General features: G+C 48.9%; 1 protein-coding gene across 1 annotated transcript in view; it reads left to right on the top strand.

The window, feature by feature from the left end:
• The first annotated feature begins 276 nt into the window (after window positions 1-276).
• Window positions 277-17,828, top strand: part of EXT1 (exostosin glycosyltransferase 1) — a 161,800-nt gene continuing 144,248 nt past the window's right edge. The window contains exon 1 of the mRNA XM_042836017.1: window positions 277-1,431. Coding sequence (XP_042691951.1) covers window positions 488-1,431 — 944 coding nt within the window. The 5' untranslated portion in view covers window positions 277-487. The remainder of the gene's footprint in view (window positions 1,432-17,828) is intronic.

Below are 17,828 nucleotides of genomic sequence, written 5' to 3' on the forward strand. Positions count from 1 at the left end.
GCCGGGGCCGGGCGGGGGGCGCCGGGCGATGCAGGGCTTCGTCAGGCTGCGGCGCGGCGCCCGCCGGCTGTGAGCGCTGGGGCCGCCCCGCCGGGCCGGCAGCCGGCGGCGGAGAGGGGAGGGAGGGCGGGCGGGAGGGAGGCGGGAGCGTGGCGGAGGAGAGGGCCGGGAAGGCGGGAGCGGGGCTGCCCCGGTGCCCGCCCCGCGCGGGGGGCCGGCCCCTGAGTGCATGCGGGGCGCCCCGCCGGGCCGCCGCCGGCCCGCCGCCGCCCGCCGCCCCTGAGAGAGCGGCGGCGAAAAGTTCCGGCGGTCGCCCACATGCGCAGCCCCAGCCCGCGGCTTGGGGAAAGGCGCCGAGCGGAGGTGGGCGAAGAGAGTTTGAAGTGTTTGCCGGCGGGAAGATGGCGGACCGGAGCTGAGAGCGGCGCCCGGCGAACTCGGGCCGCCCCCGCCTTCCTCCGCAGCCCCCCGGACCCCCGCCGGACACATGCAGGCCAAAAAACGCTACTTGACGCTGCTCTCCGCCGGCACCTGTCTCGCCCTGCTGCTCTACCTCGGAGGCGTGCAGCTGCGGGCAGCCCGCGCCCCGCGCCGCGCTGCGCCGCCCGGTAGCAGCCGGCATGGCCCCGGCGCCGAGCGGCCCTGGCCCCGCTTCCCCGACGCGCTGCGGCCCTTCGCGCCCGGCCCCGAGGGCGGCGGCGCCCGCGTCTCCCCCCGGCAGCGGCGGGACGCCAGCGCCGGCCTCTACCGCGGGCGCCGCTGCCGCATGGAGTCCTGCTTCGACTTCGCCCTTTGCCAGAAAAACGGCTTCAAGGTCTACGTGTACCCGCAGCAGAAGGGGGAGAAGATCGCCGAGAGCTACCAGAACGTCCTGGCGGCCATCGAGGGCTCCCGCTTCTACACCTCCGACCCCAGCCAGGCGTGTCTCTTCGTGCTCAGCCTGGACACGCTGGACCGGGACCAGCTCTCCCCGCAGTACGTGCACAACCTCCGCTCCAAAGTGCAGAGCCTCCACTTGTGGAACAACGGGAGAAATCACTTGATTTTTAATTTATATTCCGGCACCTGGCCCGACTACACCGAGGACGTGGGCTTCGACATCGGGCAGGCCATGCTGGCCAAAGCCAGCATCAGCACCGAGAACTTCAGACCCAATTTTGATGTTTCTATTCCGCTCTTTTCTAAGGATCACCCTAGGACAGGAGGGGAGAAGGGATTTTTGAGGTTTAACACCATCCCTCCTCTCAGGAAGTACATGTTGGTATTCAAGGGGAAAAGGTACCTGACAGGGATAGGGTCAGACACCAGGAATGCCTTATATCACGTCCACAACGGGGAGGACGTTGTCCTCCTGACCACCTGCAAGCACGGCAAAGACTGGCAAAAGCACAAGGATTCGCGCTGCGATAGAGACAACACCGAATACGAGAAGTAAGTGAGCGCTGAAGCCGGGGTCCCGCGGGTGGGTCGGTGTGTCTGTGGCTGCTCCACGCGGTGACGGCCAGCAGACCGTGCCCAGCAGAGTGTCCGTGGCCCTTGGGCGGCAGAGGTGCTGCTGTGGATGCCGTGCACCTGGCGCTCCCCGAGCAGTGCCCTCTCGCAGCCCTGCCTCGGAGCTGAAAGAGTTGGAGGCCAAGGGCTGGTGCTGCCACACCGGTCGCTGCCGGGTGTCACAGCCTCGCGGCTCTTGGCCGGAGCTGACAACGCCGGACAGAAAGGAGGGAAGGGAAACGCTGTGCTGATGCCCTGCGTGCGAGTGCCTACATCTGTGTGTGAGGATGTGTGAGCGCTGTGAGCGCGGTTTGTGTTTAGCGCTCCGTGTCCCGGCTGTCTCCTGTGCTGTGCCGGCAGTACCGTATCCCCGTGCCGTTACCTTCCTGAATGCTTTTCAGGTTTGTGTGTAGAGCTGCTGGGAAAATCGCTTCTGAGGGACTACCTCCAGCGCTGCCGTGCTGATTAAGCTGCGTGCAGTCGATCTAAATGCTGACCAGCACCACTGCCTGCAGAGTGAAGTTTTCCGTGAGAACGGTTTCCACGTTGAAGGAGGCAGACGCTGAATCGAGCGGAGCGGCGTTGTGCCGTGCAGCCAGCGGCGCGTGGTGGGGCTGCGGGAAGGGCTTTGCAACGCTCTGTGAGCGTGGGTGGAAACGCTCCTGGGGAGGAGTGGTGGAGGAGCTCCCATGGCATCGGCGCTGAGCAGAACTTCCCGTCGGCCGCTCGCTTCCCACCGAAAGCGGCCACGGGGGCTGGGAGGGTTTGGTTTGAGAACACCAAAATGTGGGTCCATCCTGGTAAATCTGCCCCGGAGTGGGGAGGCAGCAGCAAAATGCTGGGCGTTTAGTGCCATTTGCTGTTAGAAAGCTTTTAGTTGTTGGGGATGCAGTGATGCATGCGTGGAAAAAACCCAGTGGGGATACAGAATGAAAAGCAGAAGCAGCGTGGAGATGCTGAGCTGAATTTGTGCTGTTGGTGACAGGGGTCCCGTGGGTCTCCCTGCGGGCACTGGGAGAGCAGAGCTGTGACCGTGGCCTTCAGGGCGTGCTGTTGTTTGGCAGAGGAGGAGCAATCTGAGCCAACTGTGAGATACGAAAGGTCTGCATTATTTACTGTGCTCCACGTTGTCTGGTTGTCACAAAAACAAACACCGGCCGTTGTTTGACATGGGTAAGAACTTTTTTTCCCCCCCAGCCGTAGCATTTAGTCCTAATACAAGATACAGCTCTCCTCCTAAGCTTTGCGCTTTGCTGCCTATTTCTCAGGGCTGAGTGCACACACAGCCCCCAGAGGTGTGCCATGCTGCCTGCTGGCACACAGCCGTGCCGTGCTGGTGGTGGCTTCTGCATTCCCTCGCAGCGCCGCTGGGTAAGACAGGAAGTGAAAAAAGATTATTACCAGAAAATGAGATGATACAAAGAGCTGAGGCACACTGAGCTCCTGGCACTCAGACACCATGCCGAGCGGTTACTGAAGCCCTTTGGCCTCGTGTCTGGTAAGAGCATCCCTCTGTGGTGCTGCTGCCCTGTGCTGCTCAGTGCCAGCCAGCAGCCACTTGTGCCACCTGCTGATGCTCCGTTCTGCTTCACCATTAGGGCACTGACCCCACCTGGAGTTCTGTTGGCTCCATAAACCTAACAAGGTCACATCCCAAGGGCATGTAACTTCTCTGCTGGGCAAAAGGCTCAGGGACTCCGCTCAGACTATTCTGGCAGCTGACCATCAGTAGGACTGTGGTGCTTTGAAGTGTCTCTAAACTGGACCTTTGCTGGCCTGAGAAAACTGTGGGCCTTGAGAACCACACACACAATGCTTTTGTAGGGCTTGTTCAGCTCAGGTCCAACAATGTGTCTTTGAGGTTTTAATCGGGGAAAGGGTAAGCGCGTTCTCCAAGATGCACATAATTGCATGTCCATGTAGGACTGGGAGGGCCACACAGCATTCTACTGCTCCTATGCTGCAGCACTTTGCAGGGCTGAGGTGAGCATCGATGCCCTCTCCATGGAGAGCTGGCCTTGATGTGTTGGCTCGATGCGAGGGGCAGAGCTGGCTGAGCTGGGTTGACCAGGTGGTCAGATTGTAAAACACAGTGATCTCATGTCAGTGAGGTGGGGCGTGTTCTGTTACCCTCAGCGCAGCACACACTGTAAGTTACTCATTGTGGAGATCTATCTACTGCACAGTAGATTGAACAAGGTTTGTGTGTCTGCAGGTTGTATTCCTTCCTCTCTGGGAATATGACAGAGCTAAGAAAGGCGCCCTCCTTACCCATGGGAAATGTAAAAGCATTTTCTTTCAGTGGGGGGAAGGTGAGGATAGCATGTGTGTGTTAGACTCCCTGAATTGTGCTGAAAGATCTGTCTGTATGTTAGTTAATTAATCTGCATCCCAGTTACGCATCTCAGCAGATAAAGCAGACCAAAATGAATTGCATTGTTACGATTAGACTACTAGCAAGCAGAACTTAGAGGAAAACAAAGAAAACCTCTGGTTTCTCCACAGCGCCTTTGGCTCTGGCAGTCAGACTTTACCACCAGTTCCCAAACTTGCTCAGAAGGACTTTAGCTTTGAACTTTCCCTTTCGCAAAGGGTTAAGCAAGCAAGCAGTGCTGCTGAAGTTTGAAGACAGCCTCTTATTTAATATTTAATGACAGTCTAAATATATACATATGTACAATGTGTTTTAAACAAAGGCAGAATTCATGTACAGGCTTAACTGGTTCCAAACAATTATTTTTTGAAAGGTAATATAAATAGCTACGGATACTGAAAGAAATCGTGGAATGTGATAATTTAATCAAGGCAGATGCATAGATTCACACAAGAATAGGGATCTTTCTAGGAGAGTAAATAGTGCTGTCTGTGGTGATGTTGGCTGTGCAGCCCTGCCTTCAGAAAATGGGTGCGTAGTGCAGAGATACACAGAAATGTGAGGGCTCATTGTTCAGCACCTTTATTCCCGAATCTGTGCAGGATAGCTGTAGTTAATATCAGTAATGAAATGATGAGGGAAATAAAACAGAGCACATAATGAACAGAATCAAAGAGAGAAGGCAGGAGAAGGGAAGGTAAGCAAAATTTTTGGACAACCGTAAACTTCTTTGTGGTGGCGGAGACGTAGTGCAGCTAGGCATTCTTCATAGACTTAGTGTTTTTCAAGCAGTCAGTGCTCAAGAAGTGTGAATAGCACGAGACCAAGCAGAAAACTGTGGGACAGTGTGGCATGGGACTGGACTGGCAAGAGGAAGCTGAGGGCTTTTGGTAAGAAGTGGCTGCCCTTAGACCTGCTTGGGGCTGCCTAGATGCAGGCAGAAAGTGTGCTTATATCTGGGAGAGCCCTGCAGGGTGCGCGGGGACCTTCAGCATGCTTGTGTGAGGTGTTATGGGGAAAACACCCAGCCAGATGCATGTGTGTTGCTTTCCCTAGTTGTTTCCTAGTGCGCTGCAGGCTTACCTGGTGTGCACTCTACTGGTGGAACGTGTGTCAATCACCGCTGCACCTCCTGCCATAAAAGCACCGTCCCGAGCAAAGGTTACAGGGATGTGCAGTGAGCACACAGTGGGAAGAAAAGCAATTTCAGTTTTGTTTCCTCCCCACCGGGGCTTATGTACACATGTGAAAATAAAGAAGTGCCGGGCACTAGGGCTGAGTGTGCTGCTCACAAGACTGGCATGGAAACATGCAGGAAGGCTCAGGCGTGCCTGCTGAGCGTGTGATGAGAATCTCGATGTTGTGCATGTATGTGCGTGTTTTGAACAAATGCAGAATTCCTTTTTCAACACCTTGAGCTTCAGTGCATTGTTTTTAGAATATGAAGGTACGTTACTGATGTGGTGTTAGAGATCAGCTTTTATACAGCTGTTCAGGACAGGGCTGAGAAATATCCGTGCAGTCTGTCTGGAACGGGTCCGACCCTGAGAGCAGTGAGCTGAGCTGGGACAGAACGGGCCCAAGGATCCCAAATATCACCCGTCTGTTTCTCGGGCTTGGGTGAAACTCAAGAACTGCTAAGAGACCTTGGGCGTTTTCCCAGAGTGTCTTGGCTCCTGCAGAGGCCTGTCCCCATCAGACCGCTTTTTTATTTTCATATCAATTTTCAAGAAACTGGAAGTTTGCCTGTTCTACAATGTATTTATTCCAAAGAGAAGTAAGCAGGTAAATAACAAAGTTCCCCTGCCTCAGCACATCTTGGTGAGGCACAACATTTGTTGCAACATGTTCCTCCCCCTGCTCAGTGCATGTCAGGGTGTCCTAACATGTCTGTTAGAGCAGGTGGGAAAAGCTGTGAGTTCTTGAGAAAGGTGCAGTGCACGTGCCCCCGAAGACACCAAGGTAGGGATGGTAATTGTCACTGATGCATGCCATAAGGGGACATTGTGCTGGCACCCCACAGGTGTGTGCTGTTCATCCATCCCACATGCTCCAGTGTCTGATCATCCGTCCCACTTGCACAGGGTCACGCACTCTGCCTGTGGGTGCATCCAGCCTCCCTCCTAACTGAGTGATTAAACTTCCTTGTGGGGTGAGTTATTGTTATAATTGCTCGCTCCAGGCTTTTCTACGTCGCTCCTGTCAAGCGTCTAACCCAAGGCTGTGTGGTGACAAACTGTTACAGCAGGTGGCTGCTCTGGTCCTTTTTCTGTAGGCAGAAATGGAGGTGTTGCAGGATAATTTACTGATAAACAATTATCACTGTGTGGCAGTAGAACAGAACTCAAAAAAAAAAAAAAAAAGAAGAAAGGTCCAAGCCATTGTTTCCACGTTTTCAGAATTAAACCTGAAATGGGTCGTTGGCACTTTGTTGAACCCAAACCAACACTGAGCTGAAAGTCACGATTCTAGCCTGGACTGAGACCAGCTGTGCCCTAGCAAGATGCCTGTAGCAAGGTTGCATATTAGAATCACAGAATCACAGAATCGCAAGGTTGGAAACGACCTGCAAGATCATCTAGTCCAACCATCCTCCCATTCCTGTTAGTACCACAAGCTACTAAACCATCTCTTGTAGTTGGCTATTAGGAAAAATTTGCTCTCAGGAAGAGGGATGAGGTACTGAAACAGGATGCTGGGGGTTGTGGAGTCACTGTCCCTGAAGGTGTTCAAGAACAGAGTAGCTGTTGCATTGAGTGATGTGATTTAGTGGCATGGAAGTGATGAGTTGATGGCTGGACTAGATGATAGTAGTGGTCTGTCCAGCCATAATGATTCTTTGATTTTAAGGATATGCTGCCCATGCCCTGCATCTGCCTCAAGAGAAGGATAAGTGCACATACAATATTGGGAAAGTTATTGCATCCAACTTAGTGTTGGAAGATCAAACTGAAACTTGGGTTTCAGTTTGACTCTGCTGGAAATAATCCAGCAATTTGGCCCATATACAGCCTTGGAACAGTCCACTGAAGAGGAAAACGGCAGCTGACTGTGAGAGGGAAGTAAATGAGACTGGTGGGCACAAAACACTTATTTACTCAACAGATGTGAGTCAAGAGAATGTGCTGTAATCTGATGATTTCTGGAGTATTATCTGTGATTGCTTTCCCTTTCTCACTGTGAGGTTTCTTTCAGCAAATCCACAGAGTTCCGTGGTCTTTGGTAAACACACTGCTGTAATACCCAGAGGAGAGCAGTTGGTGGGCATACAGATAACTGGAAGTGAAGCAATGGCCACATCCTGCTCTGGTGGCTTTCTTTTTCAAGGACTTGGCTGTAGCTGGCGGATGATGCAAGATGCGTATTCCTGTTCCGTGTTGTAGGGAGATGAGTTCAGCACACAGGAATGTGTAACTTTAGGTTATATTTAAGGCTCTGCAGCTTTCCAGGATGCTTAGTTTTTTGGGGCATATGGGTGTCCTGGCCAGCCTACGCTCACTGTTATGCTGGGGGGCTGCGAGTCCAAGGCAGAGCATGCTGGCGGTGGTACTTTCTTCTGTGTGTGGAGCAGATGCTGTTTGCGACAGCTTGAACTCCTGCACTGGGAGAGGCTGAGGAAGGATGCTCCAAGCAGTCCTTGTCCTGGAATTGCAGCGGGAGGTGGCTTGCACACAGCTGGATGAGAGATGGGCATGCTGGGGCTGTAGAGGAACCTAGCTGGAGGAAAGAATTCAAGATGAGAACAAAAGAGAGGAGATTTGTTTCACATGAGGAAAGAGAAGTAGTGCTTTAAGAAATCCAGGCACTTGCTCAGCAGAATTTTGTGCCTAGCTGCTCTGCTGAGAAAGAACCTAAGCGAGCATATGCAGTTAGATGACTTTCAAATGTGATGTGACTTTCTAAAATAGTACTGTGAATGGGAATAAGGAAACATAACTTTGAGCCAGTTGTGGAGGTTGGGACTCCTCAGTCGTGAGAGGAAGGAGGTGCCATTTTCTCTAGACATCACGCAAAAACTAATTTGTTGGTTTTTTTCAGGTTTCGTAGATCACGGTGCATGGTCAGTTTCAATACACGAACTCTTTGGTTCCCACTGCTTCTTTTGGACAGCTCTAAGTGTCATGCTCACCCAGGTGCTGAGGCACTGCCAGTCCTGGTGCCGTACAGAGAGCTGCACAGTGCTGCGAAGGACTGCAGAGCTGCCCGTGCTGAAGTGGGCTTCCTTCCCCCTGGTTTCTATTGCAGAGATAGATGAAAACAAAATAATTCCTATGTTCCTAAGTGAATTTCCCGTTTGTTCACTTTTTTTTCTCTAATATACTCTTTGTGTCTGTGAATGAAGCAGAATTAGGGCTAATTTAGTTGATTGGCTGCAAAACAAAAGTATTCAGTGCTAAGAATGGGAAATGAGAAGGCCTTTCTGAAATGTTACTTTTTTGCATAATTGTAATAGGTTATAATTATACAGTTAGGCATTCGACGGCGTGTTGGCTGTAAACACGGTCAGGAGAAGCGTCTGGCTGCTCCTGTGTGATCCCGGCACGGTCCCATTGCTGCAGCACAGCACTTGGGCAGGACGCTGGGCTGCAGGCAGCGCAGCTCCGTTCCCCTCCCACCAGATTAGCGCTGCTCGATGCGGCTGTGTCAGCCCATGGACACAAATCAATGAGATCAATCGCTGCTCGGCTCCTGCTGGAGCGCAGCGCTGATGGCTGCACCCTGCCGGTGGGTCCTAAATGGAAAATGTGTGCTGGAATGTTTTAAAGTAGGTGTGGGGGACCTTGTCCTGTTAACGATCAGTTCTTTGATGCTGCAGAAGAGTGTGGATGTCCATCCATCCTGGATGTCCAGCCTTTTGTCTTGCTTGGGCTGCACTGAGAGAAGAGAAATTGTCCAGAACTGCATCTGCGAAGGTTGGTCTGAAAGTATTTCCGTGGAAACTGCAACAGATACAAAGAGCACAGCAACACTATTTAATGGAGCAAAGTCTCAGCTACAAAACACTTTTTCAACACAGTCACCTCTATTAGCTATGCATTTTCATAGAGCCTGTGCAGGTGACTTGCTGTTGCCACTGCTGAAACGCAGCGCCTTGCTGTGCTCACATCCACCGTCTGGGCTCCATGAACAATCAGCAAATATTGATGAATGTCAATAGGTGCAATTTTTTCTGCATGGAGGAATTTGGTAACACACCTTTGCTTCATACGCACTCCCGTGTCAGACGCTCTTCTGTCAGATTGCCCCTCTGCTGCCATCTGTTGCATGACAGCAGCAAGTCACGGGATATTGGTGGGAAGGGTCAGCCTCTGCTGCTGTACCAAAACCATCTGCCCCTGATGTCACAGGCCAACATAATGGAATAGGAGGCATTACTTTCAGAGCAGCCCTCATTAAATACGTAATAAAGTTAATGTATATAAGTAACAGAACTTATCATTATTTGGATTCTATTAAGATACACATTAAGAAGAGGGCAGTAAAACTAGTGGGCTGTCCCTGTTTTTTGTGAAACTGCAGTATCAGGCTGATGCATTGGCAGTGGCAATTGCAATTTACAGTGAGTTGTCAAGGTGTTCACCAGAGATTCTTGATGAGATATTACTCTTCTGCATTCATCCTTGGAAACAGTTGATCACAAATGCATGTACAACCAAAAGCGATGCCATGATGGTTGTGACTGGGCCAGGCCCCTCTATGGGGCAGATGCAGAGCTGCTGCCATGATGGCATGGGGCATGACACAACCACAGTGCTGTCAGTGGGTCTCAAGTTGGATGTGTCAAGTGTACGTGATTCCCTAAAACATCACAGCTGTAGGACACAGAGGCTCCCAGCCTGGTGAGAGCGCTGCAGGATGAGTGTGGCCACATCATGCTGGGTACAGGAATGTGGATGGGAGTGTGACTGCAAACCTGAAGAAGAAGAAGAAGCTGTGGAAATCCCCTGCTGCTGCAGAATGCCTCTCCTTGTGGGTTCCTGCGTTTACAGCTGGAAGTGTGCACAGGAAGCAGGTTAGCAGGGTTCCTCTGGCTGTAGTGCTGGGGCAGGTGTGACCTGCTGGCCACAGGCTAAGCCAGCACCAAGCACTTCCTTCATGCAGCTGCAGGGAGTTTAGTTACAAATCTTGCTTTCCTTTTATTCTCTTTATAAAGTCTTGACTTCTGAGCAGATCTTTCCCTGCAAACAAAGGCAGATGCCCGTCACAGCACCGAACTGCTGGTGCAGTTGGGTAGTTCTGTGGGTGACTGCCCAAGGCCCATGGAACCTCCCCCTGCTGAGTCTGCAGGAATGAAATCAGGGGCAACCTCTGGAAGTCAGAACCTTTGTCTTGAGGGGACGAGTCTTTGTTTTAATGGCTGGTTCTGTGTCTGAGAAGGTTGGAATGGGTGTGCCTGCTCAGGGACTCAATCAGCTGCAGCAGGAAGATAAACACATAAATGTTTCATCTCCTCGATTTGTCACCGACCGTTGTGCTGGGTGCTAGCAGGTTTTTTTAATTAAATATAATTTACCTAATCCCAGTGAGAAACATAATTACAGGATTTATTTTGTATCCTGCGATTTCAGAATTACTTTATAAAGAAGAATAACATTTCCCCCCGAAGGGCTGTTTGTAAACGAACAAACAAAATGGAAAAACAAACTATGCTTCTCTAAAAGTAATAAATCACAGGCAGGAAGCAATAGCAACAACAAAAAAAGGCATCTAATATGTTGGAGCTGCAGTAATGCTGAAAATTAATAATTGCTAAGTTGGTGCCGAAAGAGAGTGAATGCATTACGGGTTTGAGGAAACACCTGTAGCTTACTGGGTGTCAGCACATTTTTGCATAAGCAGTAGAGAGCCCTGATCAGAAAATGTACAAGTGTACAATCTGCAGCCTGAAAATCCAGGGCCACAAAGTATGTGGGAACCATGTGTTTGAGTGAAACCTAAGGAGGTGCTTTGCAAGAGCAGGGGCTGAAACTGCGCGCTAAACTTCTTCAGTTTCTGGTCAGAGGGGTTTAAGAAATTCAGTAAGTCATGACTGTAGTCTCAGAGAGAGATTGACTGTGCTGTAAAACCTTCTCACGAGAAGGTATGTGTGGCTGCTTAAGGTAGTTGAAAACAAATAGCAGCCCTTCACCCTCCTGTTCTCTCTCGCCCTTTTTGTTCCCCCTAAAACCGAAAGGTAAGGCTGCTGCTTGAATGGTAATGGAATAATATATCAAGTGAGTGATCGCATCAGGCATGGACACTTACCAAATCACAGTGAGATAACTGTGAATAACTCTCCAGTTTCAACAATTTGCATGGCCATTAACAATTGATGGGTTTCCCTTAGAACCGCATTATCTATGGCAGCAGGATCTATTCCCGGGTACCGCTCCTGCATGTTAAGTGCGCAGAATTTCTCGCAAGTAAGAGTAATAAAAATCTGATAGCAGCAAGGTGACTGGAGCAGGTAGGGATTTTAAGGGGGAATTTCTGAAGGTGGGAAGTATTTCAGGGAAGTATTTCAGGCAATTGTTCATTTTCATTTCTCTCTCCTCATTTCCCGCTTGTATTTTTAAATACACTTCTACAGATCTTAACGCGGGCTGGTGTTCTCCTTCCCTTTACTACTTGGCATGTTCTCAGGCTGCACGGCTGGCTTTGGCACGTGGATCCATTTAAGAAAGGTTTAAAAACCATTTTGTTTTAGTTTTGACTTGGCCACGTGTCTCAAGGCGTCGTCATGTATGAAATCTGAGCTAAATCCCGTAGTCCTAGGTTGTTATCTGGCTCTTTTATGGGAGTGATGCTCAGGAGGTGTTAGAGATGAGTTTTTCTGATGAGAATCATGCCACCATTGCTGTCCGTGCACCACAGGTCCCATACATAGTGCTTTCATCTCTGGCTCGCAGTGTCAGCTCTTGCCAGATTCCTCTGTCAAATTGACTTTTTCAGTCCCAAATAATCCTTTTTTTGCTTCATTTTAGCACATTCTTCCCACTCCCCCCTTTCCTTTCATGGCACTGCTGTTGTGGCAAGATGAAAGTGACTGAGTGAAGTGATGGAGGGAAGAGGTGAGCCATTGGAACACTTGAGCCTCTGGAGGAGGTTGGTGATGCAGCAACACCCACGGGCTCAGTAGCCCAGCATACTCCCCTTGCATTGCTGGCAAACCAGCTGCCACAGGCACTGCAAGCTGAAATAGCAAATGTGGTGATTAGAATGCGTGTCCTTTGGCTTTGTGTGTAGAAACATCCCTGAATTTCCAACGAAAACAGCTTTTCTGCTTTTGTTCGGGTAGCTGCTTCTAGCAGCCTATAATAAACCTTTCTAGCAAAAAGGATTTTTAATGTTGTTTCATTTTAATGAAAAACCCTTCTGCCACAGGTCACAGTAAAATAATTAGCAGTGAAATCCATGTTGTGTCTGAAATGAGAGCTATGGGCTTGGGGGTGGTGATACGGCCTCAGGTTGCCCTGGTAGTGCAGTTACTGCTTACAACATTGCTTCTTGTTGACTTCACCTTTATCCTCAGGATAACTGTGTTTCACAATAATCAATGCACTGATTGCTATAATTGTATTGAGTAGTACTGGGGTCTTACAGTTAGCTGCCTGGACTAATAAAGTGTAGAATGCAATGAATGTTTGTAAACAAATATAATGAGAGGACAGTTAAGGTTGAGGATAGGCACTGGTGGAGGGTGGGACAGGAGACCCTCTCAACAATTACAGTGTAGGGAAACCTGGAATTGAACAGCTAAACATGGAAACCATTTCACTGTTACGTGTTTGGCATTTGCTACTGCACTGTCTATAAAATCTCTCTTTCACAAAGTCTTTCTAGAAGAAGATTCCCACTGGAACACGATCCTGCCAACACAATTCCAGACTCTTTTGCAGAATGTTAGCATTAAAGCAGTATCAGGCATGATGCTGAAAACTGGATTGACAATGCACAGCTAGTATTGGCCTTGAGAAAGAAGCATCTATTGTCCCTCTATGATTGGATCTTGATGCAATTAAAATGAAAAAGGAAACCACCAGTGCAAATAGGAAATGAATTTCCTAGTGATTCTTCTGTGGGGGTGGACCGCTGACATCTGGCTGTTGCTGAGAAGTTGGGCATGTTCTATTTTCCTTGAGGAGCTGTGTCCAATCCTTGCTTTTGTGCTTCTGTGTGCTTTGTGTGCCTCCCTCCAGTTGTCTTCTCCATGTTTCTAGTGCGTGTCCCTGGTCTCTGTTGTGGGGTTGGGTCCTGCATGCTTCTGGAGGACTGTTGTGTCAGCCTAGCAAGTGAAAGAATCCAGCTCGTATTGAGATGTCAGTGCTGCTGCTTTGGTTGATTGCTTTATTTTAAAGTTGCCAGAAATCCTTTTGCATTTCTTTGCCTTCACCCTCATCTTCCATCATTTGAACCCATAGCTTCCTGTTTAAGCTGCGTGGCTGGCTTATTTATAACTCACAGGTTTTCCTTGTTAAGTCTGTGTGTCATTTCAGTATCAGTAACGTTTAAGTTCCTCACCTCCTTTTTTTTTAAGCTTTTGGTTATCTGCAGAGTTGGATATTAATTTTTAAGAAAAAATCACATCTCAGGAGCCTTCCCAGAGAACCAACTGGAGGCCCCAGGCACTTGCCATGGGAGCTTAGGGACAAGAGGCTCTTTTAGTGGCTACAATTTTACATTTGCTTCCTACCTGCTGGTTCCAAACAGCATTAATTTTTATGCATTTATTGTGTTTAATTAAAAGCAGTGCTGCTTACGGCAGTGCTTGAAGAGATTCATTCCCCACCCCCCTTCCCAATATGAAACAAATAGGCATCTGGTATTTGTTTTGTATAACACAATTCTCATAAAATGAAGAGTAATAAAACATAATTATCTGTAAAGGCCTGTTTTATAAGCCTGAGAATGAGTTCGTTTCTGCTTCGTTTTGTTCTGTTTGTAAGATAAAGGGTCTCTTTGTATGGCTCCAGCCCCTCTCCAAATTGGTAGAGCATCAATTACACAGGGTTTTAAGCTTCCTCTGGGAAGGGTGTGAGTCAGCGTGAGCGCACACACAGAGGCACTGGGGCATCTTCAGGGATGGGGAGGATGTGTTTTATTTTTCTTTTAAAAAATTTACCTCGAAACAATGGGTTTTTACTTGAAAGCTTTGGTAAAGTCTTAAGTGGGGAATCTAGACCATTCCGAAGAAGGTCAGTGTTTCTGTATGCCCTTTTGCTTTGCTCTGCCTGCCTGTAATCCCCCCTTTGCCACCAAATGTGAGCTGGCTCTGGGGAGCCAGCTTTCCTGAGTATCCTTCTGTGTGCCCTGGGGAGAAGGAGACGCCTGCAAGCGATGGCATCCTCCTTCAGGCCTGGGTGCAGGGAGAGGAGCAGCAGGTGGGCAGTGCTTCCTCATTCTCTGTTAGTGTGCTCCAGTGGTACTGCAGAACCCACTGTGCGATAGTGACCTGTTCCCAGGCGTTCTTTCCCTGGGAAAAAGTGAAGCTGGATCATTTAACCAATTAGGTATTGAAGTGAGACGTGCTAATGGCTTATGACTGTTCTAAAGGTAAATTGGAGGGGGGGAAAAAGCCTTTAGGAGAACTCCCAGTCTGAGCCTGTTGTTTGTTTATTTTTCTTGAAAATAGCAGTGAGCAGAATTTTGAGTGTTTGCGCTGAAAGCTAAAAGCTGCAGGACTGCAAGGCGCCTTGGAGTCGCGCTCTGCAGTACATTCACTTAGGCCCTGTTCTCATTTGCACAATTAATTAGAGTGATAGGAGAGGAAACAGCTTTTCAGCTTTTATGTGAGTTGTAACCTTCTCAAAAGCCACCACGACTTCGGTGCTGCTCTCTCTGTGAGCTGAGCCCTGTAATTCTGAACCGCAGTGCGCAGCTGCTTTTGTTCTTCCCACTCTTGGAAACAGCGGGGCTGGGAGCCTGCCTCAAAGCGCTCAGTGATGTGAGAGGGATGTGGATGCTCCAGAGGCTCAGCACTGCCTGCTGCTCCCAGAGAATGGCCCAGCAGAGCAGCATGAGACTCTCCTAGGTGACACCAGCCCCGGCCTTGACCAGCTCCTCTCTCGCTGCCCTGCTTTGGCATCAATCCCTCAAAATGAATTTTGCTTGAAATGTCTTGAACCTGTCTGGTGACCTGACCTGGGGATGCTGTGTAATAGGCAGCTTGGTTGTCTCTAACAGCACTGTTGTGGCTGCTCTGGGTCTTTGAGCAGCTGATTGCCATTAGTAGCATTCAGGTGTTAGGAGGTAAGCTGAAGGTGAGCTGCTTTGTCTTCTGTGGCCAGAAGTTTTTCATCTGTTTAGGAAGAAGCCTCTGAAGAAGCAAAGAATGAGTGCCAGATTGGAGGCTGATGCGTAAAGATGTCATTTGGCAGCAAAGGCTTGTTTGCATGAGCTAAGTGTGTGCCAGAGACTGCAGAATGCATTTCTGTTCACGAGTCAAGTGGTCTGAGGTGCTTGACCCTCTCCTCTACTGCATAATGCACCACTTAGTTTTTGTGAAAGGTCTGGAATGCATATTTCTTTGTTATTTTCTTTTCAGGGGCATTGCTTCTCTAGAGAGTACAGATCTTTGTGCAGAATGCTCTGAGATCAGCCTTGCTTTGCAACAGTGCAGTTGTGTTTTAAAGTTGGGGTATCCTCTGATGTAACCTCTCTGTATCTCCCGAGTAAATGGGTATTAGTTTCCCAGCATAACTGTGGAGGGAAGAAGTGTCCCCTAACCCAAGCTGTTAGCTTTTGTTGTGCTGTAGGCGTGATGTGGGTTCTTTCAGTTTATTCTGTATATTCTTTCTCATTGCCTACAGGGTGGTAGCTTTGGGTACATTTTCTTTTAGATGTGACATAAGTGAAACTGTGCTATTTGCACATATTCACTTATCTTCAAAGTATCTAGGTAACCTCTATGTAGATGACACTTATTAAATTATTTTGTTATGAATGTGGACCTGTGAAGAGCAGTGGGGTGGAGAATAAAGGTTTAGCTTGGACTAAGGTCGGACAGCTTAGGTCTCTTGTGATACTTGCTATAGGAAGTTCAGACCATTAAAGAGCTGTACTCCCATCTACATTAGCAGAAGAAACAAACCCAACAGTTTTATTTATTTGCTTTCTAGTTGTTTATGATGTTTATTATTATTTCCAGCCCTGCTGCAGCTTCCTCTGGCGCCCAGCTGTGCCGGGTCAGCAGCAGGCTGGGAAGCCCAGAAGGAGCCATGCCACGAGCGCTGTGTTTTGGGAAGCTGCAGCCGAGTCAGCTCACCAGGCTGCCCCGGAAGGCTGGGCAGCAAAGCTCACATTTCTCATGGAGTTGCCTTCCCTGCCTTTATGTTGCAATTCTCCTTTTTGTCAACAGCTGAGTTTGGATGTTTAGCAGCAGCAGAGTGGTGGTGGTAGCTGACTCTTACCAAGCAGTGAAAAGGAAAGGATGCTTAGGCAAATATTTAAAATGTGGGGAGGAAAAAAACAATCTTTTCCAGTTAGCTGTGTGTGGATGCATTGTGGTGTAAAGGAAAGCATTCTATCATAAGGCAAGACAGCTGCGTTTATAGCCAAAGGTGTCTGGGTATTTTTTTGCTGTGCTTAGCGGTATGATTCCTCGTGAGACTGGTGGGGGTAGTGGGGAGGAATTGCATGCACTGAAATGGAAATCACACTGTAATTCGATACAGTGCATGGTGTTGCTAGTAATGTACATGTAAACAGAGACTCCAGCACTTGGCTCTTCAGTGGAAGACAGGTCTTCTATATTTATCTGTTTCTGCTATTTTTGCAACACGCCCTCTTACATTGTTGTTAAAGAAAATCCATATTGGTTCCAAAGTGTTATTGTTTCCTAGTTCTGGGATCAATTGTACCAGACCTTTCTCTTCTACTCTGACCTCATTGCATTTAGGTAGCTGGAAATTACAAGTATTTCTTGTCTGTGGGAGTCATTCCATCTCTGGTTTTGCTCATCGTCTCCTGTTCTATAGGATCTCTTTCCTCAGCCTGGAGGAGGTTCTCCACTCCTGCTGAAGCCAATGGGAGCAGCTGCTGTTATGGATTCCCAATAGGGTCGGGCTGGAGCCCGCGGTGGCTTGTTAACAGGGACAGCTCACGCCTGCCCTGTGCAGCTGGATTGATTCCCGTGAAGCTGGCAGGGTCAATTAGCACGATAAAGAAGTCTAAAGGAAAGGAATATGTACTTTCCAAAATACAATCTTTTAAAATAGCATCTCTGGTAAAAATGTGGAAAGAGTTTTTGCTGTATTTTTGACATAGCATACACACAAAAAAAAGAAAAACCTATACAGTGCCATGCAGAGCTGTGGCTTTTGTTTTCTGCAGCTCTGTTTGGATTGAGTAATTTTGCTGTTTCTTTGTCTGCAAAATAGGGATACTGAATTTTTAGAAGTGCTTTTTGAGCCTCAGGTAGCAGATGCCACATGAAGCTACCTCCCTTGCTTAGTGCAGGGTGCACATTAGGGTTTGGTGCTCTTTTCCTTGTGCGGAAATCTCCCTCCCTGTAGGGGCAGGCAGAGCACTGGGAGCAGATGAGTGGTTTGGGCTGGGGCACCAGGCTGTCCCTGCTGCCATGGGGCAGCATGAATCTCCAAGGGAATCTTCAGGGAACATTGTGTCTTTCTGTGGCCACATCCATAGCCATTCACAACTAGCTTTTGTGGTTATTTAGGATGGAAGTCTAGATTTCTTCTGGGCTTTACTTTTCTGGGCAGACTGGTTATATCAAGTGATGGAAGGTAAGTAACAATAACAAAGAAGAGTGGTGAGAAAGAAGGGTGGTACTTGATGATCCAGGGCTTGGATGAATAGGGCTCGGGGCAGCCTGACCTGGCAGGAAGTGTCCCTGCCCATGGCAGTGATTGGAAATGGACAAGGTTTAAGAGCTCCTTCCAACCCAGGCTGCTCTATGGTTCTGCTGTGGGTTCCGAGTCCTGCTGTTGATAGGTCGGTCATATTGATAATGTTCATTTCTCTT

Source organism: Centrocercus urophasianus, unplaced genomic scaffold (genome assembly GCF_019232065.1).
Source record: "Centrocercus urophasianus isolate 14NV4802_14NV808 unplaced genomic scaffold, USGS_Curo_1.0 seq_11, whole genome shotgun sequence".
NCBI lineage: Eukaryota > Metazoa > Chordata > Aves > Galliformes > Phasianidae > Centrocercus > Centrocercus urophasianus.